The sequence below is a fragment of the Asterias amurensis genome, chromosome 9 (genome assembly GCF_032118995.1).
Source record: "Asterias amurensis chromosome 9, ASM3211899v1".
Taxonomy (NCBI): domain Eukaryota; kingdom Metazoa; phylum Echinodermata; class Asteroidea; order Forcipulatida; family Asteriidae; genus Asterias; species Asterias amurensis.
This window is the reverse complement of record NC_092656.1, coordinates 17,327,415-17,346,962: the sequence shown is the minus strand read 5'-3', so window position 1 is coordinate 17,346,962 and position 19,548 is coordinate 17,327,415. Positions and strand designations below refer to the sequence as shown.

General features: G+C 40.9%; 1 protein-coding gene across 2 annotated transcripts; it reads right to left on the bottom strand.

Moving 5' to 3' along the window:
• Positions 1-513: 513 nt before the first annotated feature.
• Positions 514-19,135, bottom strand: LOC139941720 (fibrinogen-like protein 1). Of its 2 annotated transcripts, none has more exons than XM_071938333.1 (4): positions 18,970-19,135; positions 7,516-7,730; positions 4,791-5,070; positions 514-2,241 (listed from the first exon to the last, which is right to left on the bottom strand). In XM_071938333.1, the coding sequence occupies exons 1-4, from the start codon at positions 19,034-19,036 to the stop codon at positions 1,952-1,954; spliced, it is 852 nt and encodes a 283-aa protein (XP_071794434.1). In that variant the 5' UTR covers positions 19,037-19,135; the 3' UTR covers positions 514-1,951. The 2 variants fall into 2 exon arrangements, with proteins under 2 accessions (XP_071794434.1, XP_071794433.1); XM_071938332.1 differs by lacking the exon at positions 18,970-19,135 and adding an exon at positions 7,896-8,088.
• Between the last annotated feature and the right edge of the window lie 413 nt (positions 19,136-19,548).

Genomic DNA, 19,548 nt, shown 5'->3' with positions numbered 1-19,548 from the left:
TAGGTCTAATATCGTGGTATTGTGTCCACCATACTTATACAATAAAATGGCTTATTACCTTAAGCATAATAGGCCCTTTTCGAAACCACGGCTTCGGCTCCAGATTCGGCTCCAGATTCGGCTCAGGCTAGCTTGGCCCCGCGGTTATTTTGACAATCACGCGTGCTTTGCGTACGTGACCGTGGTTGGGTTTCAGACGAGAGAACGGAGCCTGAAGCCAAACCCAAAGCCGAAGCTGTGGACTAAAAAGGGCCTAGACATACAGTGCAATGATAAAACTATTATAGAACCGCAAGTGCGCCCCAACTTTTTTTTGCACATCAATTTCTGTTTTGTAGGGGTCGTGTAGTATGAGACACATAATAATGTCGTTGTCCCACTTTTTCTCAATAGTGTGTGCCTGTCCATGGCTCTGTCAATGTTACTTAATACTCTGGTTGTCTTATTAGAGAACCCCCATTTTAAGAGAGGCTTCCCCCACCCCCCCCCCCCCCCCCCCCATTTGAGCGAACTGTGTACATTTCTTCCTCCATAGACCTTTTCGTAAATACTGGGGCGCGCACGTAAAGCTTGGAATTAGGTGCATTGTGGTCTAGCTGGTGATCAAATTCGATCCATATCTATCCCACAATGCACCCCATTCAACAGTCTGCGCTTGCGCAATCGTATTTGCGAAAAGGTCTATGGTACAAACTTCTTCCTGATAGCGCCCTCTTTTGGACCATCCTCCTACAGCTCACGTTAGTTTCGAGGGGACCGAAGAATTCGCTAGGACGACACCTGCCTCTCCCGGATCATTACACACTAATATAATTTATAAATTAATTACTCTTTACATCCGAATGATAATGTGCTAAAATCCCTAAACCAGGAAATGAATGCCATAGTGTTAAACAACTGTCAAACAGAAAAACCTAGTAATGTCGTTTATAATCTTGGACGTCAACATTTCAAGTTAACTTCTGATTAATAGTCGAGTCGAAACTTGATTATGATTTTGTTCGCGTGTGGGAGCCACCACCCACGGCAGGCGCGGTCCCGAAAGACCAACCAGGACCATACTCAAGACCAAGCAGCCGATTTCACGAAACGCTAGGATTAATTCTATCTCGACTTAGGACGAGTAACCCGTCCCGGTAGGATGGGTTCAAAGCGTCTTACGTCTTTGGATGCGGAACTTTTCCTAAGTCCTACGATTAATCCTAAGTTAAAAAGAGTTTGGTGAAATCGACGGCTGGTCGAGTATGCAGGAGTTAAGGTAGAGCAAATCGGTAATGGTATGCAGGATAGAGTTGCGGGGCGTGTCGGACATCGAGACTGTCTCGAATACTAAGTTAAGAAGAGTTTGGTGAAATCGACGGCTTGTCGAGGATGCAAGGAGTAAACAACTCGGAGGAGCTAATCAGCTGTATGCAGGATAGAGTTGTGTGGCGTGTCAGACATCAAGCCTGACTCAAACATGCGGCAACGCGACAACTTGGGTCCACTGAGTGAGTGCATGAGTTTGTTCGCATAGGAATGTTAGAGTCCAATATTTGATTAAAGTAGCTTTTCGATTTTATTTCGATATTGTACCCTGTTTTTTTATCTGAATGAGATATAATGCAATTTCAAGACGGGACAATCGGGAGTCCAGAAACCTACTTTTATAAAGTTTCATTGGAATTTATAAATTTAAATAAAATTTTAGTTGAAGTCGAATATTCTATTTTTATTCTTGTAAAGTTCAATATTCGATTAAAATAACTATTCGATTTATTGTTTGTATCGTATCTTGTTTTTCTTTTGATGGGTGAGGGTGAGATCATGAGATTTTAAGGCGAGTCCAGAAACGTCTGTTTATAAGATTTCTTTGATTTAATAGATTAAAATATAATTTGATTCTGGGTTATATTCAAAAAAATTGTTTCCTTTCAAAAACATTTTAAATACAGCTCTGATTTACGAGGAATTATGCACGACGCATTTCCATTGCAGTGCGCGTTATTTGCGAATAGATGTTGCTCCACACGATGCCGCGGCCGTACTCATCGTGTGGGGGTTTCTGAGAACACTCGCCGTTCAGGTTACTGTGCCGTCCGACACCCCAGCCTGTCTCTGTGCATCGATTGAACCACCAACCTCCCTTCAACTCATCGGCGCAGTTCAGATCGGGTTCGGCATCGTTGTCCTGATCGGGCGTCGTGAAGGGCTGTCCGTTGGATGGTGGTTCACCGCCGGTAGGAGGGGACAGACAATCACCTGAAACAAAAACATATTAAATAATGACTTGACATTTTGAAATTAGTTTAATAAAAAAGAAAGTTCCAACAACATATGAAAAGAAAAAAAGTAAATATCATCTGCATAAGACTGTGCATGGTCTCCTGGACCAAGTTGACCCCAATCACATTATGTTTTACGTGTGCACGATTTTGTTTCTTCGAATTCAAATAATTTGCTATTAGAAATATTGAGTTGCTTGGAAACAAAACTTAGCCACGAAATAGGTGATAAACTAAAATAAACAACCAAGAAATCAGATAATAAAACCTGACCACCGTTTCCGGTTATATTTCTTGAAAAAAATCTGAATGTTGCCCCACTGACATTAATCCGTGATTGATGATTTTTCTATAACAAAAATAAGCAACATTTTGATTCAATCTTTTGTATTGTAAACGAATTGAATTTTATTTATAACAAGGTACAACCTTTGTTTTCAAGAGGCATTTGATTTGTTCAGCCCCAAAATCATTTACATTTTACCCAATCAGTTTCTCTCGTGATAATAATTGATATCTGAAACAAAACGCTGCATCTCCTTAGTGATCCGTGGCTGCTGCCTCTCTGGGGTATCATAAAACGTGGGTTTGATCCTGGCTAAACGGCTGTTACACGTTGTGTATGGCTTCTGATTATCACACAGAACAGGGCCCAATTTCATGGCTCTGCTTACCGTAAGCACAGAATCGGCGCTTATGGAAGCCGGAAATTCTGTGCTTACGGCAAGCGTATTTTACGTGTTAGCGGCGAATTTTGGCTTCTGTGCATGCATACTATAGGCATTCTACGCTTACAAGGCTAGCGCAGAAATTTGGCGCTTGCACGTATTATGCGGGGAATCGTGATCGTAAGCGCAGAATTCGGCGGTAAGCAGAGACATGAAATTGGACCCAGTAGGCGTTGGCAAAATAGAGAGACCGCCGCTCAGTTGGTAGAGCGCCGCTGTGGCAGGAGGATCTGTTCCCCCCACGGAGATTATGTCGCGATTGGCAAACTTGTGTACAAACTTCTTCTGAAAGGGGCCTCTTTTGAATCCTCCTTCTCTCAAATTCCCCATATGGGGGACAGAATCTCCGGCGGACAGAATTCCCTGGGACACCGGCACTTTGGTCTGGAGGTCGCTGGTTCCCGATCTAGTCAACTTTTCTTTGTTTAACCGCAAGTCATTTTAAATAGAAACTAAAATGCTTCAAATAGGTTGAGTGAACGACTCTAACACTGGGTTCAAGAACGCTGGATGCTATATAGTCATATCAAGGAAGTCTTGAGGCCTTTCCACACTGTCCAAAATCTCAGGGTCGGAACCGGTTCCGAACCGGAGATTTTGTTCATCCCGTTTCACACTGTACACATTTCAACCCGCCTTCGATCCGGGTAGCATGCTCTAGCCTGATAGACATCATCCCTGGCTGGGACCAGAGTTGAAAATCTCAATCCGGATTAGCCTTGCTCAAGGCAGTCGAATTATTCACTCCGAAAAAAGACCGCCGCTGTATAAAAACCCACCCGTATTCACTGTGCGTAAAACCCACCCGTATTCACTGTGCGTAACATCGCACGACACGATGCCCCCGTACACTATCCGCATGCGGAGGCCGTCAGGCCGACAGCCTTGTAGGATCTGTGTTGAAGCCACTGACCTCATTACTATAATAAGCGAAGAGTTCCCACGGTCAGGTCATTACCATAATGCCCGCGAAAGACGAGACATGTTTACCTCACACACCACCACCACGGACGTATGATAGGGTCCAAAGGTCGTGATAAGGGAAGTGCGTGATTGGACGTCAAAATGAATAATTCATTTGCCTCACATCCTGTGTTGTCTGATAGGTCTGACGAACGATATACATATTCATGAGCTGCATACTAGCATATCCTCGAGCCCCCCCAATTTCGTCCACTATTGGAATTTTTTCAATACAACACATTAAAACGGGAAGATACAGATCCGACAAGGCTGTCGGCCTGAGGCCTGACGGCCTCCGCATGCGGTTAGTGGTGTACGAGTGCGATGACTTGTGTGAACAGTATTCGTGCGATGTGACAGTGTGTATACGGGTTGGTCATTCGGTGTGATCGCACACACCATGCACAGGGTATACGGCGGGTGGGTTTACAGCTGCGTCTTTTCGGAGCGAATAATGCGACTGCCTTGAGCAAGGCTAAATCCGGATCGAAATTGCATTTTTTCCCACAACCGTTTTACGGTTCGCGCATTAGTCGGTTCACGTAATAAGTGTGAATGTATATCTATCCGTGTCAAAAAGAAACGAAGCTGAACCGGAGAAGACCTGGGTAGGTTTCAACGCGGTTCGAAATGGAGGTAGTGTGAAAAGGCCTAAAGTGTGGTGGCTTCGTAAAAAACATATATTTAGGTGTAGGCCTATGTGGCATTTTGATCCCCGATATGTGTCACCCAAAGGAAAGCGCCACAAGACACAAACTTTACACCGGTTGTGTACGTCTCTAACAGCTCAGAGAACGCATTTGAATTTTTACAAACTGTGTAATAGCTCACTTACTCAAAGCATGCATGTCGCTCGAAGTGCTAAATTCACCAACATGAAGAGTGTAGTTCTCTCCATCGACACGAAAATCATTATACAACCCAGATTGTTTGTTTGGCAAAACAGCCACATCTAGCCTCACCCTCATCTGCCATTCCTCGTCTACGGGTTCAGTGAGACGACGGAGGATCTCGTTCCCCAGCCAGAACGACCCTTCCTTGTCACCGAAACCATCCCTATACTCGCCCCAGCTGCGGGTGAAATTCACCGTGTCGTCCACGCGTCTCTGGAAAACCTGATTAACAAAATAACGACATTAATTTTTATCAGACATCTCAAGATATTGTATTAACAATTGAGAGCAAATTATTTGCGAAAGCGACCGCTGTTTGAATTTATATTTTAAGCAACACAAACATATGCTAAACATTACATTTTTTAAGGCGGTGTGGCAGGAGATTTTGTCCCACCAGAGATGATGTCCCCGTGTCCCCCACCCCCCCTCCCCCATACGGCAAACGGTTTGCAAACTACTTCTGATAGCGCCCTATTTTGAATCCTCCTCCTCCAGCCTATGAGAATTTGGACAGAATCTCCGTCCAGAATTCCCTGGGACACCGGCACTGAAATCGTGTCATCACTCGACAACCCCGTTCCCAAACCATCCAGACTATAACATCAACAGACTTTATCTCTGACCACTGTGCGCAATCCACTGCAACTCGACCCAAATCACCCATCGCAAAATGAAGACAATAGACCATGGCAGGCCAAAACACCGCATCACCACATTTTCCCCAATAAGAAACCCAGTCGACCCGCTATTCTAGCAGTATAACGCCGTTCTCGACACCCATGCCCCCACCAAAACCAGCGTGATCTTAAAGGAGCACATTGCCTTGGATCGGACGAGTTGTCTTTGAAAAGCGGTCGAAACCGTTTGTTATGAAATGCATATGGTTAGATAGATAATTTAAAAGTAGAATATAATGATCCACACAAACATGCCTCGAAATGTCACGGTTTTCCTTATACGTCGCGAACTAACACGGTCGGCCCTTTCATGGAGTAAAAATTGTGACTCCGTGAAATGGCCGACCGTGTTATTAGTTCACGACGTAAAAGGAAAACCGTGCAATTTCGATTGATACTTGTGTGTATCACTATATTCAACTTTTTAAATATCTCTCTAACCATTTGCATTTCCTTACAAACGGTTTCAAACGATTTTCAAATACCAACTCGTCCGATCCAAGGCAACGTGTTCCTTTAACAGTCAAACTTCTGATTCCTGGGTAGAACGATGACATGGCTTCAGCTAAACGAACGACGCTGTCGTTTAGTTCACTTCAAGGTTTACTGGGTTTTTTTCCAAACTCAGCAAGATTTTTGTTATTAAGGCATTGGACACCTGTGGTAATTTTCATAGACAAGTCTTCTCACTTGGTGTATCCCAACATATGCATACATTAACGAATCTGTGATTTTTTTTTTACAATTGGGCATCGTAGTTGCAAAAGAAAAAAACACTCTTGTTGCACAACTTTGTGTGGGCTTTCAAATGCCTAAACAAGTTTCAGGCCTGAAGTCTTTTAGTATTCGAGTGAGAGGGAGCCTTTATTCAAAAAAAAATGTATACTCTCAACAGCTCCCCATTGCTCGTAATTTATATCGCGTACATTTTAAAGGAACACGTTGCCTTGGATCGGTCGAGTTGGTCTTTGAAAAGCGTTCTGTAACCGTTTGTTATAAAATGCATATGGGTAGAAAGATGTTGTAAAAGAAGAATACAATGATCCACACAAATATGATCCACACAAATATGCCTCAAATTGTTGACTCCTATAAATGGCCGACCGTGTTAGTTCGCGACGTAAAAGGAAAACCGTGCAATTTTGAGTGATACTTGTGTGGATCATTATTTAAAACATCTTTCCAACCATATGCATTTTATAAAAAAAACGGTTACAAACGCTTTTTATAGACCAACTCGTCCGATCCAAGGCAACGTGTTCCTTTAACATTATTTTGAGTAATTAACAATTTTAGTGTCCAGTGCCTTTAAGACAAAATTCGACAACTTCAAAAGCCAATTTTCATTCTAATGTTAAAACTTACGTGACTGTGAGAACAAAACGCAATTTTTTTTAAGGTCACCAATCATCCAATGCAAAGGGAAACCAAAACCATTCTACCATCATTTCCAAACAACTCAGCAATCGGGAGCAGATTCTCAGATTGCTTTTCAAAAACAAGGTCACAAAATCAGAGACAATAATACGGTTCTAGAGTCTAAAAACAATGAAAGAATGCGTCAAAGCGACGAGAAGGGCAGATATTAAGGAGGGGTAGCTGCACGTTACGCAAAAAAAACGTGAACGTGAACGTGCGAAAATGTTGTTGTCAAGATCTCACGTTTTAAGCATACGTGAAGTTACTTCTTTTTACGTCTGGTACGTACGTGCAGACGCCATGAGCATGACATGAGCCCAAAGTGGTGACGTCACCTAGAAACGACACAATTTTCTGACGTTCACTTTCACCTTTTTGTTCGCGTAACCTGCAGCTAAACCTCCCTATAATGATTGAGTATTATCTGCCACGGGCCCCGAAATGCCACGATACTAAAAAAGGAAGACAAGGGTACAAACAAGGTTCCAAAACCCGAACGCGTGTCTCAAAAAGAGGTAAAAACCTCGCATAAAATTATAAAAATATAAAGAGAGAAAAGCAAACTTACTATCCATCCCTTTCCTTCTTTATTCATGTGACAGTAGACCTCCAGGCCGTCAGGATACTGAGATGGGGTGATATTGTATACACCACTCTCGGTATGACCAGTGTCGAGCAAGGCCTGGCAGTCAGCGTACCCGGGCTTGGTGGTAGTTGTAGGTTCAATGGGTGTAGTTGGTGGTTCAGAGGTCGTAGCTGGCGGTTGGCCTCCAACAACCAGTACTTTAACATGAAATCGAATCAGAAAACAGATTTCTCGTCAAGCTATGACTTTTTGCAATACGGTGGACACAGTATACTGGGTGCGTTCGATTAGCTTCCCTGGGTCTACCCCGCGGTGCTCACTCGGGTGAGCCCCTGACAAGAGTTAAACGAACGATCACTCACCGCTCTTGTGGTGACGTCGTGCACCTGGGGCCACTCCCCAAGTGACCCACTCCACAAGCAGGGCACTGGAGCTGACCCGGGTGAGGCCCATGGAATGATGTCAAACCTATTCGAACGCACCGGGGAAGACTGGGGTCGACCCAGTGAATCTAAACGAACGCACCCTATATAACACGTCTAGGTTTGGGTGAATCTGTCTGTACACACCTACACCAAACAGTACACTAGTAATTTATTGTCCATCATGCCTCAAAAAGGCCAATGTATGGTATCCGAACCCCCCCCCCCCCCGAAACACAATAGTTGTCCGGGTTGGTTCGCGATGTGGGCATGCTGTAGGCCTACCGCCCTATTGTGTCCACAGAATCTCATAAATTCTTTGGAGGAATATATAGGGGCGGGTCTTCGTTATCTATCTGCCATAAACGCATAGTTTTGTGTGTTGAAAAAAAGACCGATTACACGGCACTGGCACGGTCCCAACATATGCATAATATACCAAACATGTGAACATTTGAGCTGAATTGGTAATTGAAGTTGCAAGAGAATAATGTAAGCTAGACACACGAGTTGCACAAGTAATATGTGTGCTTTCAGATGCATAACAAAAAGGCTTCAGCTGAATTCTCTTTCTCAATTCAGAGGGAGCCGTTTCTCACATTTTTAGAAATGAGTAAAACAAGTCACAAAATAATGTTCGTCTCAGGAGACGAAATTTATTTGAGCTTGTAATATTTTCGTGCGTTGGTTTACCCATTTCTCAAAAAATACAGCATTTAACTCCATGATCTCAGTAAGTAATTAAGGGAAGCTTTCTACTATCATTATCTTCAAACGGTGTCAGTTTAATGTAAATTTGTGGACATTGTGTTTTGTGTTACAAAAAGTACCCAAATCCATCAAAGCCGCAAAGATGAGCAACTTTTTACTGTGAGACATTAGGCGGGAACGTTATATTGAAAGGTCACCATCAGCTTGCGTGTGAGCGGGAACAAACACCAAACAACAAACCAAAAGAAAATTTGCATAAACGTCCGGCAATTCAGAGACAAGCATTTATTATCGTTTAATTTTTTAATCGTCCTCCCGGCCTTCATTTGTTTGTATACTTCGCTAATTATCATGACGAATAGCCGTTTAACAAGATTGAATATTGGTTGAGGCGGCTTTTTGTTCAATGCGCTCTTTTGGATTTTTTACAAACAATTTTGCGGTTTTTTTTCTCCGAATTTATTTTAATGCCATAGCAATTTGCGGCATTGTTGCCGAGTAGGCCTACAACCTTTCAAAACACTTAACGTGGGTTGATGTTAATAAATACTAGACAATAACATAATTAGTTACTGTGAGGCAGTCTTTGTTCTCTTATGAATTATTACTTCATGAGATAAGTACGGAGCTCCAGGAGTGCCATCCCACATATTGAGTTACCGACATAATTTATCTCATCAAGACGACTTATTTCGTGGAATAAGTTAACTGAATTGCTAAGTCGACTTATTCAAAACAATCAGTTGACTTAACAACATAATTTATCTCACCAAGTCGACTTATATAAAATGGTAAATCGACTTACTGACATAATCCATCTCACCAAGTCGACTTAGATAAAATGATCAGTCGACTAACTGACATAATTTATCTCACCAAGTCGACTTACAGAAACTAAGAAGCTGACTTAACAGCCTGAACACGCGTTGAGATGTGTGTGTATCTAACCTTGATCAAGGCGCTACAGCCAGCCGCGATCTGCAAAATGCCAGTCCCCATCACTGAATTCCGCCAGCGCACCCCATACATAACACAGTGCATATAATACGTGTACAGCGTATGTACACATACGTACTGGTTATGTACATGTACCATCTGTGTACGGTACACTTACGGTACATGGGTACTTCCTAGAGCCACGTGTGCGAGGTTGAAAGTAGAAAGACACGACCGTACTCACGACTACGCTATACTGTTCTCGCTGTACAATGTATGGTGATGTACATTTATGTATGCACTGCATGCGTGTGCAGCGAACCGGGCCGGGGAACAGGCAGTACGTCAACAGCCTTGATCAAGGCTAGTGTGTATAGTGATCATTCGTTTTACACGTTCAAAGCACCGTCGCACGTCCAGATCTTGCCAATGCCCAATCACAAGCTGGATACTGAAGGCTCCACCCTATTCAGACCGTTGTCTTTGTTAAACGCTATACATATTCATGTCATGTTCAATAGAGCAGGAGAGCTGGAGGCATGTGTGTAAGCCCCAGGAAAATTCTCTTATTGTCTGCTCCTTGTAAAGCATGCAGGTAGCGGACAATCACTCACAAGACAGTGTAGTGTTAACATTCATTATTAAGGAAAGATTTACTAAGAATTGCTGTTGTCAACTAGTGCCCAGCCAAATTTAACCAAAGGAAAAAGCGAAAAGGGGAACATTTTGTAATTATTTTTAAGTACCCTCTTAAACTATTTTGCAAAAAAATGTATGTTAAGAAGGGGCTGGGTGAAGCATGTTTGGTGTCACTGTGGCCGAATAACATAAGGATTTATTTATAACTGTTAAAGCTGATACTCCAGCGTCCTTACTTATTGTTATTATGTGCAAACACAAAAACACCATATTCATATCACTCAGATGTTGGATTGAATCTCCAAAATCCAGTAGTGATCACACAAAGTAGGGTTTAAAAAGAGAAGAAAAAAGGAATATAATTTTGTAAGTGACCAACTAATCTCATTTGAATGTGAACAGCAGTCCTGAACATCATTACAGATGAACGTTATCTTATTTGAATGTGAACAGCAGTCCTGAATATCATTACAGATGAACGTTATCTTATTTGAATGTGGAGAGCAGACCTGAATATCATTACAGATGAACGTAATCTTTTTTGAATGTGAACAGCAGTCCTGAATATCATTACAGATGAACGTAATCTTATTTGCATGTGAACAGCAGTCCTGAATATCATTACAGATGAACGTAATCTTATTTGAATGTGAACAGCAGTCCTGAATATCATTACAGATGAACGTAATCTTATTTGAATGTGAACAGCAGTCCTGAACATCATTACAGATGAACGTTATCTTATTTGAATGTGAACAGCAGTCCTGAACATCATTACAGATGAACGTAATCTTATTTGAATGTGAACAGCAGTCCTGAATATCATTACAGATGAACGTTATCTTATTTGAATGTGAACAGCAGTCCTGAAGATCATTACAGATGAACGTAATCTTATTTGAATGTGAACAGTCGACCTGAATATCATCACAGACGAACGTAATCTTATTTGAATGTGAACAGCAGACTTTCTCTTTACAAGTTGAGCACACCTACATTGTTAGACTCCAACTGCACAACCAAAGGGACTTGCACATGTTGGATTGAGCTCACAAGTAGTGGTATTATACTGTATAGGCTATTGTTGCATGTTTTTTACACACCCTGCTTGCTTAGCAATGAATGCTAACATCACCTTGTGAGTGATTGTCCGCTACCTGCATGCTTTACAAGGAGCAGACAATAAGAGAATTTTCCTGGGGCTTACACACATGCCTCTAGCTCTCCTGCTCTATTGAAGATATAAAGTAGGTTTCAACGGTTACAAAATATTAGTTTGATTAGCCCGTGCTTAGCCCGCTCATGGGGGTTCCATTGTTTGTGATTAAATTTACTTCATCATTATCATTATGTTTGACAACTTGGACCGAGCACCTCTGGGTCAAAAGATGTTCAGGAGTTTTCTTAACTTTACAAAATTATGATGTCACTTAACCATTGCTTCGTCCTTCGGATGGGACGTAAAGCCGTTGGTCCCATGTGTTATGTAACGCATATAAAAGAAACCCAGTGTACTTATCGAAAAGAGAAGGATTTCGCCCGGTGTTCCCGGTCCGATCGGCAGCAAAATTGCGCCACAGCACCTTGGTGCTACCAGAATATTAGTATAATTAGCCCGTGCTTAGCCCGCTCATGGGGGTTCCATTGTTTGTGATTAAATTTACTTCATTATCATTATGTTTGACAACTTGGACCGAGCACCTCTGGGTCAAAAGAATTACGGATTTATTTTAAACACATGTCATGACACGGCGAAACACGCGGATACGAGGGTGGGTTTTACCGTTATTTTCTCCAGACTCCGACGACTGATTGAGCCTAAATTTTCACAGGTTTTTTATTTTATAAAGAAGTTGTGATACACGAAGTGTGGGCCCTGGGCAATACTGTTTACCGAAAGGGTCCAATGGCTTTAAGTCATGTTTGACGCCTTGGATCGGGCACCACTAGGTCAGGAGGTTCCAAACGATACATAATTAGTATGCTTAACCCGGTCGTGGGATCCAGTATTTTCTTATTAATTTTTATGTAAATAACATTACATGCGTTAAAGGAACACGTTGCCTTAGATCGGACGAGTTGGTCTATAAAAAGCGTTTGTAACCGTTTGTTATAAAATACATAATGGTTGGAAAGATGTTGTAAAAGTAGAATAAAATGATCCACACAAATTTGTCTCGAAATTGCGTGGTTTTCCTTTTACTTTGCGAACTAACACGGTCGATCATTTTTGGAATGTCGAAATGTACCATTGTTATTCAATAGAGACGTATTGTAGTCACTTTGGTTGGGGAGTGAGGAAACTAGTAAAACACACACATATAAATCACAGTGCTGGCTGGGACATAATTTTATGCACCTGACAAATCTATGCATGGATATTCTTTACAAGGTTTTGTGAATAGATTCACATGGTTCTTTGAATATAAGGGGGTTGGTTGTGGCGACAACAACCTTTTTATCCTTTTGACAGCCATCATTAATGTAACTTCACGGCTCATGGTTGCACTTTGGTATTGTCACTTTTCAACTCGGCTGCGTGACGTGCTGTGTGGTACCTTCCATTATACATTTTGTTAAGATTTTAATTGTGTAAAGGCTTATATTTTGTTGAATAATATGACGAAAACAAACTTTTATCCTTTTGAACTGAATTCATGATTTATTGTCTCATATATTTCACGTAGCTGTTTAGTTAGGGTCAAAACGTGAGGCCAGTAACACTATTTTGCAAGTACTACACCATGTAGTGTTAGTTGGACGCAGTTTGCTAACAGCCATTACCATTTTTTAAATAAAATCAGTAAATTAATAATTTTGCTTGTTACATAAAATAAAATTGAAGAGGATGCCTGAATTGACTAATACAATCGGAGTTGGACGAGGTGTAGACTTGATTCACGTCTTGGATTGTGGTTGTTCTTCTGCATCCCAGGCATGAAAAACGCCCCCACATTATTAGCGATCACGCGGGCCCTAACTCGCAATCTCAATACACACACGTTGCAACGTGTAATAATAATAATGATAATATCGAAGTCTTATATAGCGCACGTATCTACCAAACAAGGTACTCAAGGCGCTGAGTATATACAAACTTTCAGAAAGATAGGTTATTGCAATGATGAACTCTGAGACCCAATTATTTAGCACCTTATAAGGGTTTACAAGGTGCTATGGCGCATTAAGCAGTCACAGCCAGGAACACCGGGGCGAACCCCTTCTCTTTTCGATAAGTGCACTGGGTTCTTTTACATGCGTTACACAACACATGGGACCAACGGCTTTACGTCCCATCCGAAGGACATAGCAATGGTTAAGTGTCTTGCTCAAGGGCACAGTGTCACGGCTGGGGATTCGAACCCACACTTAGCCTTGCTCAAGGCAGTCGAATTATTCACTCCGAAAAAAGACCGCCGCTGTATAAAAACCCACCCGTATTCACTGTGCGTAACATCGCACGACACGATGCCCCCGTACACTATCCGCATGCGGAGGCCGTCAGGCCGTCAGGCCGACAGCCTTGTAGGGTCTGTGTTGAAGCCACTGACCTCATTGCTATAATAAGCGAAGAGTTCCCACGGTCAGCTCATTACCATAATGCCCGCGAAAGACGAGACATGTCTACATCACACACCACCACCACGGACGCTCAGCGAGCATGATAGGCGTGCGTGATTGGACGTCAAAATGAATAATTCATTTGCCTCACATCCTGTGTTGTCTGATAGGTCTGACGAAAGATATACATATTCATGGGCTGCATACTAGCATATCCGAGAGCCCCCCCCCCCCAATTTTTTCCACTTGTGGAAATTTTTCAATACAACACATTAAACCCGGAAGTTACAGACCCGACAAGGTTGTCGGCCTGACGGCCTCCGCATGCGGTTAGTGGCACGAGTGCGGATGACTTGTGTGCACAGTATTCGTACGATGTGACAGTGTGTATACGGGTGGGTCATGCGGTGTGATCGCACGCACCACGCACAGGGTATACGGGTATACAGTTTAACTTTCTAGTTGCCTTGCCCATTCAAATACCTTGCTGCTGTTTTTTATTTCTCAAGTGTATGGTGCCTTTTGCATAGTTAACTAGAATCTCTCTTGAAACGATTTTGTATTTTAATGCCCATTAGTGCTTTTATAGTTTTAACTGCTTGTATAGTTCTACATTTATAAACTGTATGCCATGTTTTAATAACGTCCATCTGTAATGTCCTTTTTTGTTTCTTCGTAAATTGCGGCAACAGGAGATTAACTCGATAGTAATTTAGTTTACTTTTTTAAAATCCATCAGGGGTGCTACTTTTTTGTAATTTTATTGTATGTTCATGCTTTTGTTTTCTTACTGTTCTTATTGTCTGTACTTGAATTTTTACATGTGAAATTAATAAATGAAATGAATGAATAAATGAATGAGTAGGGATTCATGTCATGGCCAACAACTTGATCTACAAAAGGTATAGGTATCAAAACCCAGCTTTTAAAAACCAACAAACGTTACAAACGAATGAAAGATAAACTCAATATTATCCACGCCATGTCAAACTCCAACGATGACCAGATGACACTGGGTCCACTGTTGGACAAGCAATTCCACTTTACAATTTCATATAAATTTTTCTGTTTTACCCTTACACCGATGTAGACCCACGGCCTTTTTAATTCTGGGCAGTGTTTTTGCCAACTAGACCACCGAGATTTCCGTAAGCTACTGAGGCAGTTCGAATCCTATGTTAATTATTATTCATTATCCCCGATGCAAATTAAACATTATATTCACAATTTTACTTAAAGGCACTCAACATATGCATAAAATAACAAACCTGTGAAAATTTGAGCTCAATCGGTCGTCGAAGTTGCGAGATAATAATGATAGAAAAAACACGAAGTTGTGTGCTTTCAGATGCTTAATTTTAAGACCTCAAATTCTAAATCTGAGGTCTCGAAATCAAATTCGTGGAAAATTACTTCTTTCTCGAAAACTACGTCACTTCAGAGGGAGCCGTTTCTCACAATGTTTTATACTATCAACAGCTCCCCATTACTCGTTACCAAGTAAGGTTTTATGCTAATAACTATTTTGAGTAATTACCAATAGTGTACACCGCTTTTAAGGAGCCTATTTTTTTCTTAGCAAATATCCAAGGTATGCTATTTTGGGTTCGCTCTTTTGCATTCATAAAGGTCTAATGTGATGGTTTCAAACATATTTTTCTTACACGCAGATTTTTTTTTGTTATCCACATCAAATTATCTTAAAAAGTACTAATAGTTAGCATTAAAGGCACTGGACACTTTTGCTAATAACTCAAAATAGTTGTTAGCGTAAAAAACGGACTAATGGAGTAATGGAAAACTAAAACATCAATTTGTTTCTACTCGAGGTTGCTCAATATTGCTTTCTTAAACAAACTGACCATGTTTTTATCTGAAAGCTGTGATTCCAAAGACAGTAAAAAATGCAGAGTTCTAGACCCAAATTATCAAATATGAAAATATTGTATTGCATAATGTACCACCCCTACTACAGGTTTTTTGTAAAAGCGCTGCTCGGCTGCTCAGTACAGTGCTAACAAAAATTTAAAAATTGCGTTCTTTTAAAATATGGTTACATTTTTTTCCCTTTGAGATTCTTTGGCTGTACAATGTTTTAATGTCTGCTGGCTGGCGAAAAAGTGACGACCCCACATCTGTTGCATTTTTCAAATAAGTGACATTAAAGGAAGTGGACACTATTGGTAAATACTCAAAATAATTCTTATCGTAAAACCTTTCTTGATTGCGAGTAATGGGGAGAGGTTGATGGTATAAAACATTGTGAGAAACGGCTCCCTCTGAAGTGACATTATTTTCGAGAAAGAAGTAAATTTACACGAATTTGATTTCGAGACCTCAGATTTAGAATTTGAGGTCTCGAAATCAACCATCTAAAAGCACACAACTTCGTGTGACAAGGGTGTTTTTTTCTTTCATTATTATCTCGAAACTTCGACGACCGATTGAGCTCAAATTTTCACAGGTTTGTTATGTTATGCATACGTTGAGATACATCAAGTGAGAAGACAGGTCTTTGACAATTACCAATAGTGTCCATTGTGTTTAAAGTGTTCTGATACCTTTTGTAGATTTGTGGCCATGAAATGAATCCTTACTTGATGTAAATAAAGATGTATATATAATTTACCTGTACAAGTTTTAACTTCATTAGTCTTCACGTTTTTTGAGAGAAAAAAAATGAAAATCGCAGAGCAATGTTTTCAGGAGAGTCGCGTAAATCTTTTGACATGAGTAAATAATTGTCCTCTCACTGGAGACACAAATTCCATTCGTGATTTGTTTTTATTAATTTCTCAAAAACTACAGCACCTCAGCAAGTTTTACTTTAAGGGAAGCTTTCTACTACATTATCTTCAAACCGTGTAAGTAAAATGTAAATCTGTGTTTTGTGTCGCACAGAAAGTACCAAAACTCTTTAACTGTGTGTCTAAAGGACTGAAAGAGGTGACAAAAATAGTCGCATACAGTGCCCATACATGAAATAACGAACTTTTTTAAATTGTGGCTTAATCAGCTGTGTGAGTAAGGAGAAAAGATTTGAAAAAACATGCACAATTTTCAGCATATAGGCCTAAGCATATTGGTTGTTAACACATTAAATTAGGTTGCAACGAACGAAACCAGCTGTTGCGTTATTTCTTTAGGTTTTCAGATATTATTTTCGCAAAAAAGACATCATTTCGGAGGAAAATTGTTCACCAAAAAATATCGTTCTAGTATGAACATTTATAATCAGTAAACTTTCAGAGCAAGACATGAATTCATTAATCCTTATCAATCTTGTGAACAATACCTTCACTATATGGGAGGGTATCCTTTGATATTACCCCCAACATCCACTGGAGTCAACATATATGACCAACAAAGTCCTATATGGGAACCTACCCAAGCTATCAACAAAAATCAGACAGAGAAGGAGGCGCTTTGCTGGCCACTGCTACAGGAGCAAAGACGAACCAGTGTCCAATATTGTTCTGTGGACCCCTAAGCATGGGAGGAGGAAACCTGGTAGACCGGCAATAACTTACAGACATTCTCAAAATAGACACAGGACTTGAATCAGCAGATTTCAAGTCAGCAATGGGGGACAGGAAGGCTTGGGGAACCATCGTGATTCGAGGACACCACTCGACTTAAGCAAGTAAGTAAGCAAAAAATTATTGACAATAACAACTTTATAGAAGCACTGCATGAGCTATTGTTAATGTATTGCATTTGAAGAGGTGATGGATATCCTTGCAGTTGGTGACTTGTTGTCACTCCAACGAGCAAAGCACATTAAACAAAATGATATTGCGAGGCCATTTTTTTTAAAGCAAGTAATATTAAATTAAATTAACATTTATCTCGGTATTGTCCTCACGTGATGTAATTAGTTTTATAAACAATAGCCAAAATTATTTAGAAGTCAAAAGGGCAAAATGTAGGATATGGTGAAGCCTTGGCTTTTGTATCCTAACCTATTGACAGAGTACATAAGACTGATAAAAAACAAGAGACTGCAAGGACAGACTAACACATGTTCCCTCATTATGTAGTTGCTTTAGGCTGTCTTCGAATTTCTAAATTCGGCAGTGGTTCTATTCTTTAACAATGTCGCTGCATACCGATGTTGCTTAATTCGGACACAGTCTCAGTCAAACCACGTGCACAGCAACTGTTTGTCTGTGTGTCTGTGTGTCTGTGTGTCTGTGTGTCTGTGTGTGTGTCTGTATGTGTGTGTGTCTGTCTGTCTGTCTGTCTGTCTGTGTGTCTGTGTCGGTTGGTCGGTCTGTCTGTCTGTCTGTGTGTCTGTGTCGGTCGGTCGGTCGGTCGGTCGGTCGGTCGGTCGGTCGGTCGGTCGGTCGGTCGGTCGGTCGGTCGGTCGGTCGGTCGGTCGGTCGGTCGGTCGTTTATTTGTTTGTTCGTTCGTTCGTTCGTTCGTTTATTTGTTTGTTTGTTTGTTTGTTTGTTTGTTTGTTTGTTTGAATGATCTTCCCATTAAGGGAACTCGGCAAACTCCAACAAGAGATATAAACGATCTCTCTCAAAAACATTGGTTTAACGTCTATGATTATGAATTACACAAATTAAGAAATTGCGATTCATTAACTAGACGACAATATTTAGTCATTGCGAAATCAGCGGTTAGCTGGGGGATTCAAACCCACAACCTTGTGATTGAAAGTCCTGCAGTCTAACCACTTGACCACGGTGACCACTTGTAATAGTCCTTCATCCAAGGCATTTTCTACCTATAATAATATATTTGAGTTTTCTTATGTTCTTCTATTTGTAATTACTAAAAACAATTTTTAGCATAAAAACTTACTTGGTAACGAGCAATGGAGAGCTGTTGATAGTATAAAACCATGCGAATAACTTCTCACTTCCCAGAACGTATTTTTTTTAGAAAGAGTTAATTTCTCAATCAAATATTAAAAGACTTCAGACCTGGAGTATTATTGAGCATCTGAAAGCACACAAGTTTGTTCAACAAGTGTGTTTTTATTCCATTGTTATCTTGCAACATCGATGACCAATTGAGACAAAATTTCCACAGATTTGTTATTTATGCATAATGTTCGGACACACCAAGTGAGAATACTGGTCATTGACAATTACCAATAGTGTCCAGTGTCTTAAAGAGAACGAAAAATGATAATCTCAACTCTACTTGACTTACCGGACAAGGCGACCACGAGGAGGGTGAAAACCTTCCCGGGCTTCCGCTCCGTTCTCTCCCCGTCCATGATCAACTCACGCTTCGATCCGATCAGGAGATTTAAATATTAATCAGAAATGACGAACGGACCTGTGGCTGGTGGAAAAGGGGCAGACGATGCTTACAGCTCCGCGTCTTCGTGTCCTTATGACACTTTGAAAATCGAAATTTGCTTATCACTTGGAGGTGGGGTAAATGAACGAGTGTAAATGTGTACACATTGTGATGTTGGATACTGTTATGGTGACGTCACTTTACCGTGGCGTGAAAATGATATCTATTGGACCGTCGCGTCGCTACGCATTGATAAACGGGTAACTGTCACCTCTGGCTGAAAAATGACTGCATTTTATAGTATTTATGCAGAAACAATTCTTGTTGTGTGTCTAAGCCTAACTCTATTCAATTCAATTCAATTCAATTTGTTTTGTCCCACCATGTAGGAAACTCGGTTTGAATACATGCAATACAGAAAGAAAAATAAATCTAGCTATCCATAGCTAGCGATGCCGTGTATGAGACAAATTAATATACACATAT

Bases quoted from the DNA above. Each gene is read 5' to 3' on its own strand.
- LOC139941720 (XM_071938332.1), bottom strand. From the start codon at position 7,986: ATGGGCCTCACCCGGGTCAGCTCCAGTGCCCTGCTTGTGGAGTGGGTC. The intron at 7,731-7,895 runs GTGAGTGATCGT...TTCATGTTAAAG, and splicing joins ACGACGTCACCACAAGAGCG to TACTGGTTGTTGGAGGCCAA. The intron at 2,242-4,790 runs GTAAGTGAGCTA...TTTTTGTTTCAG, and splicing joins GAGCGACATGCATGCTTTGA to GTGATTGTCTGTCCCCTCCT.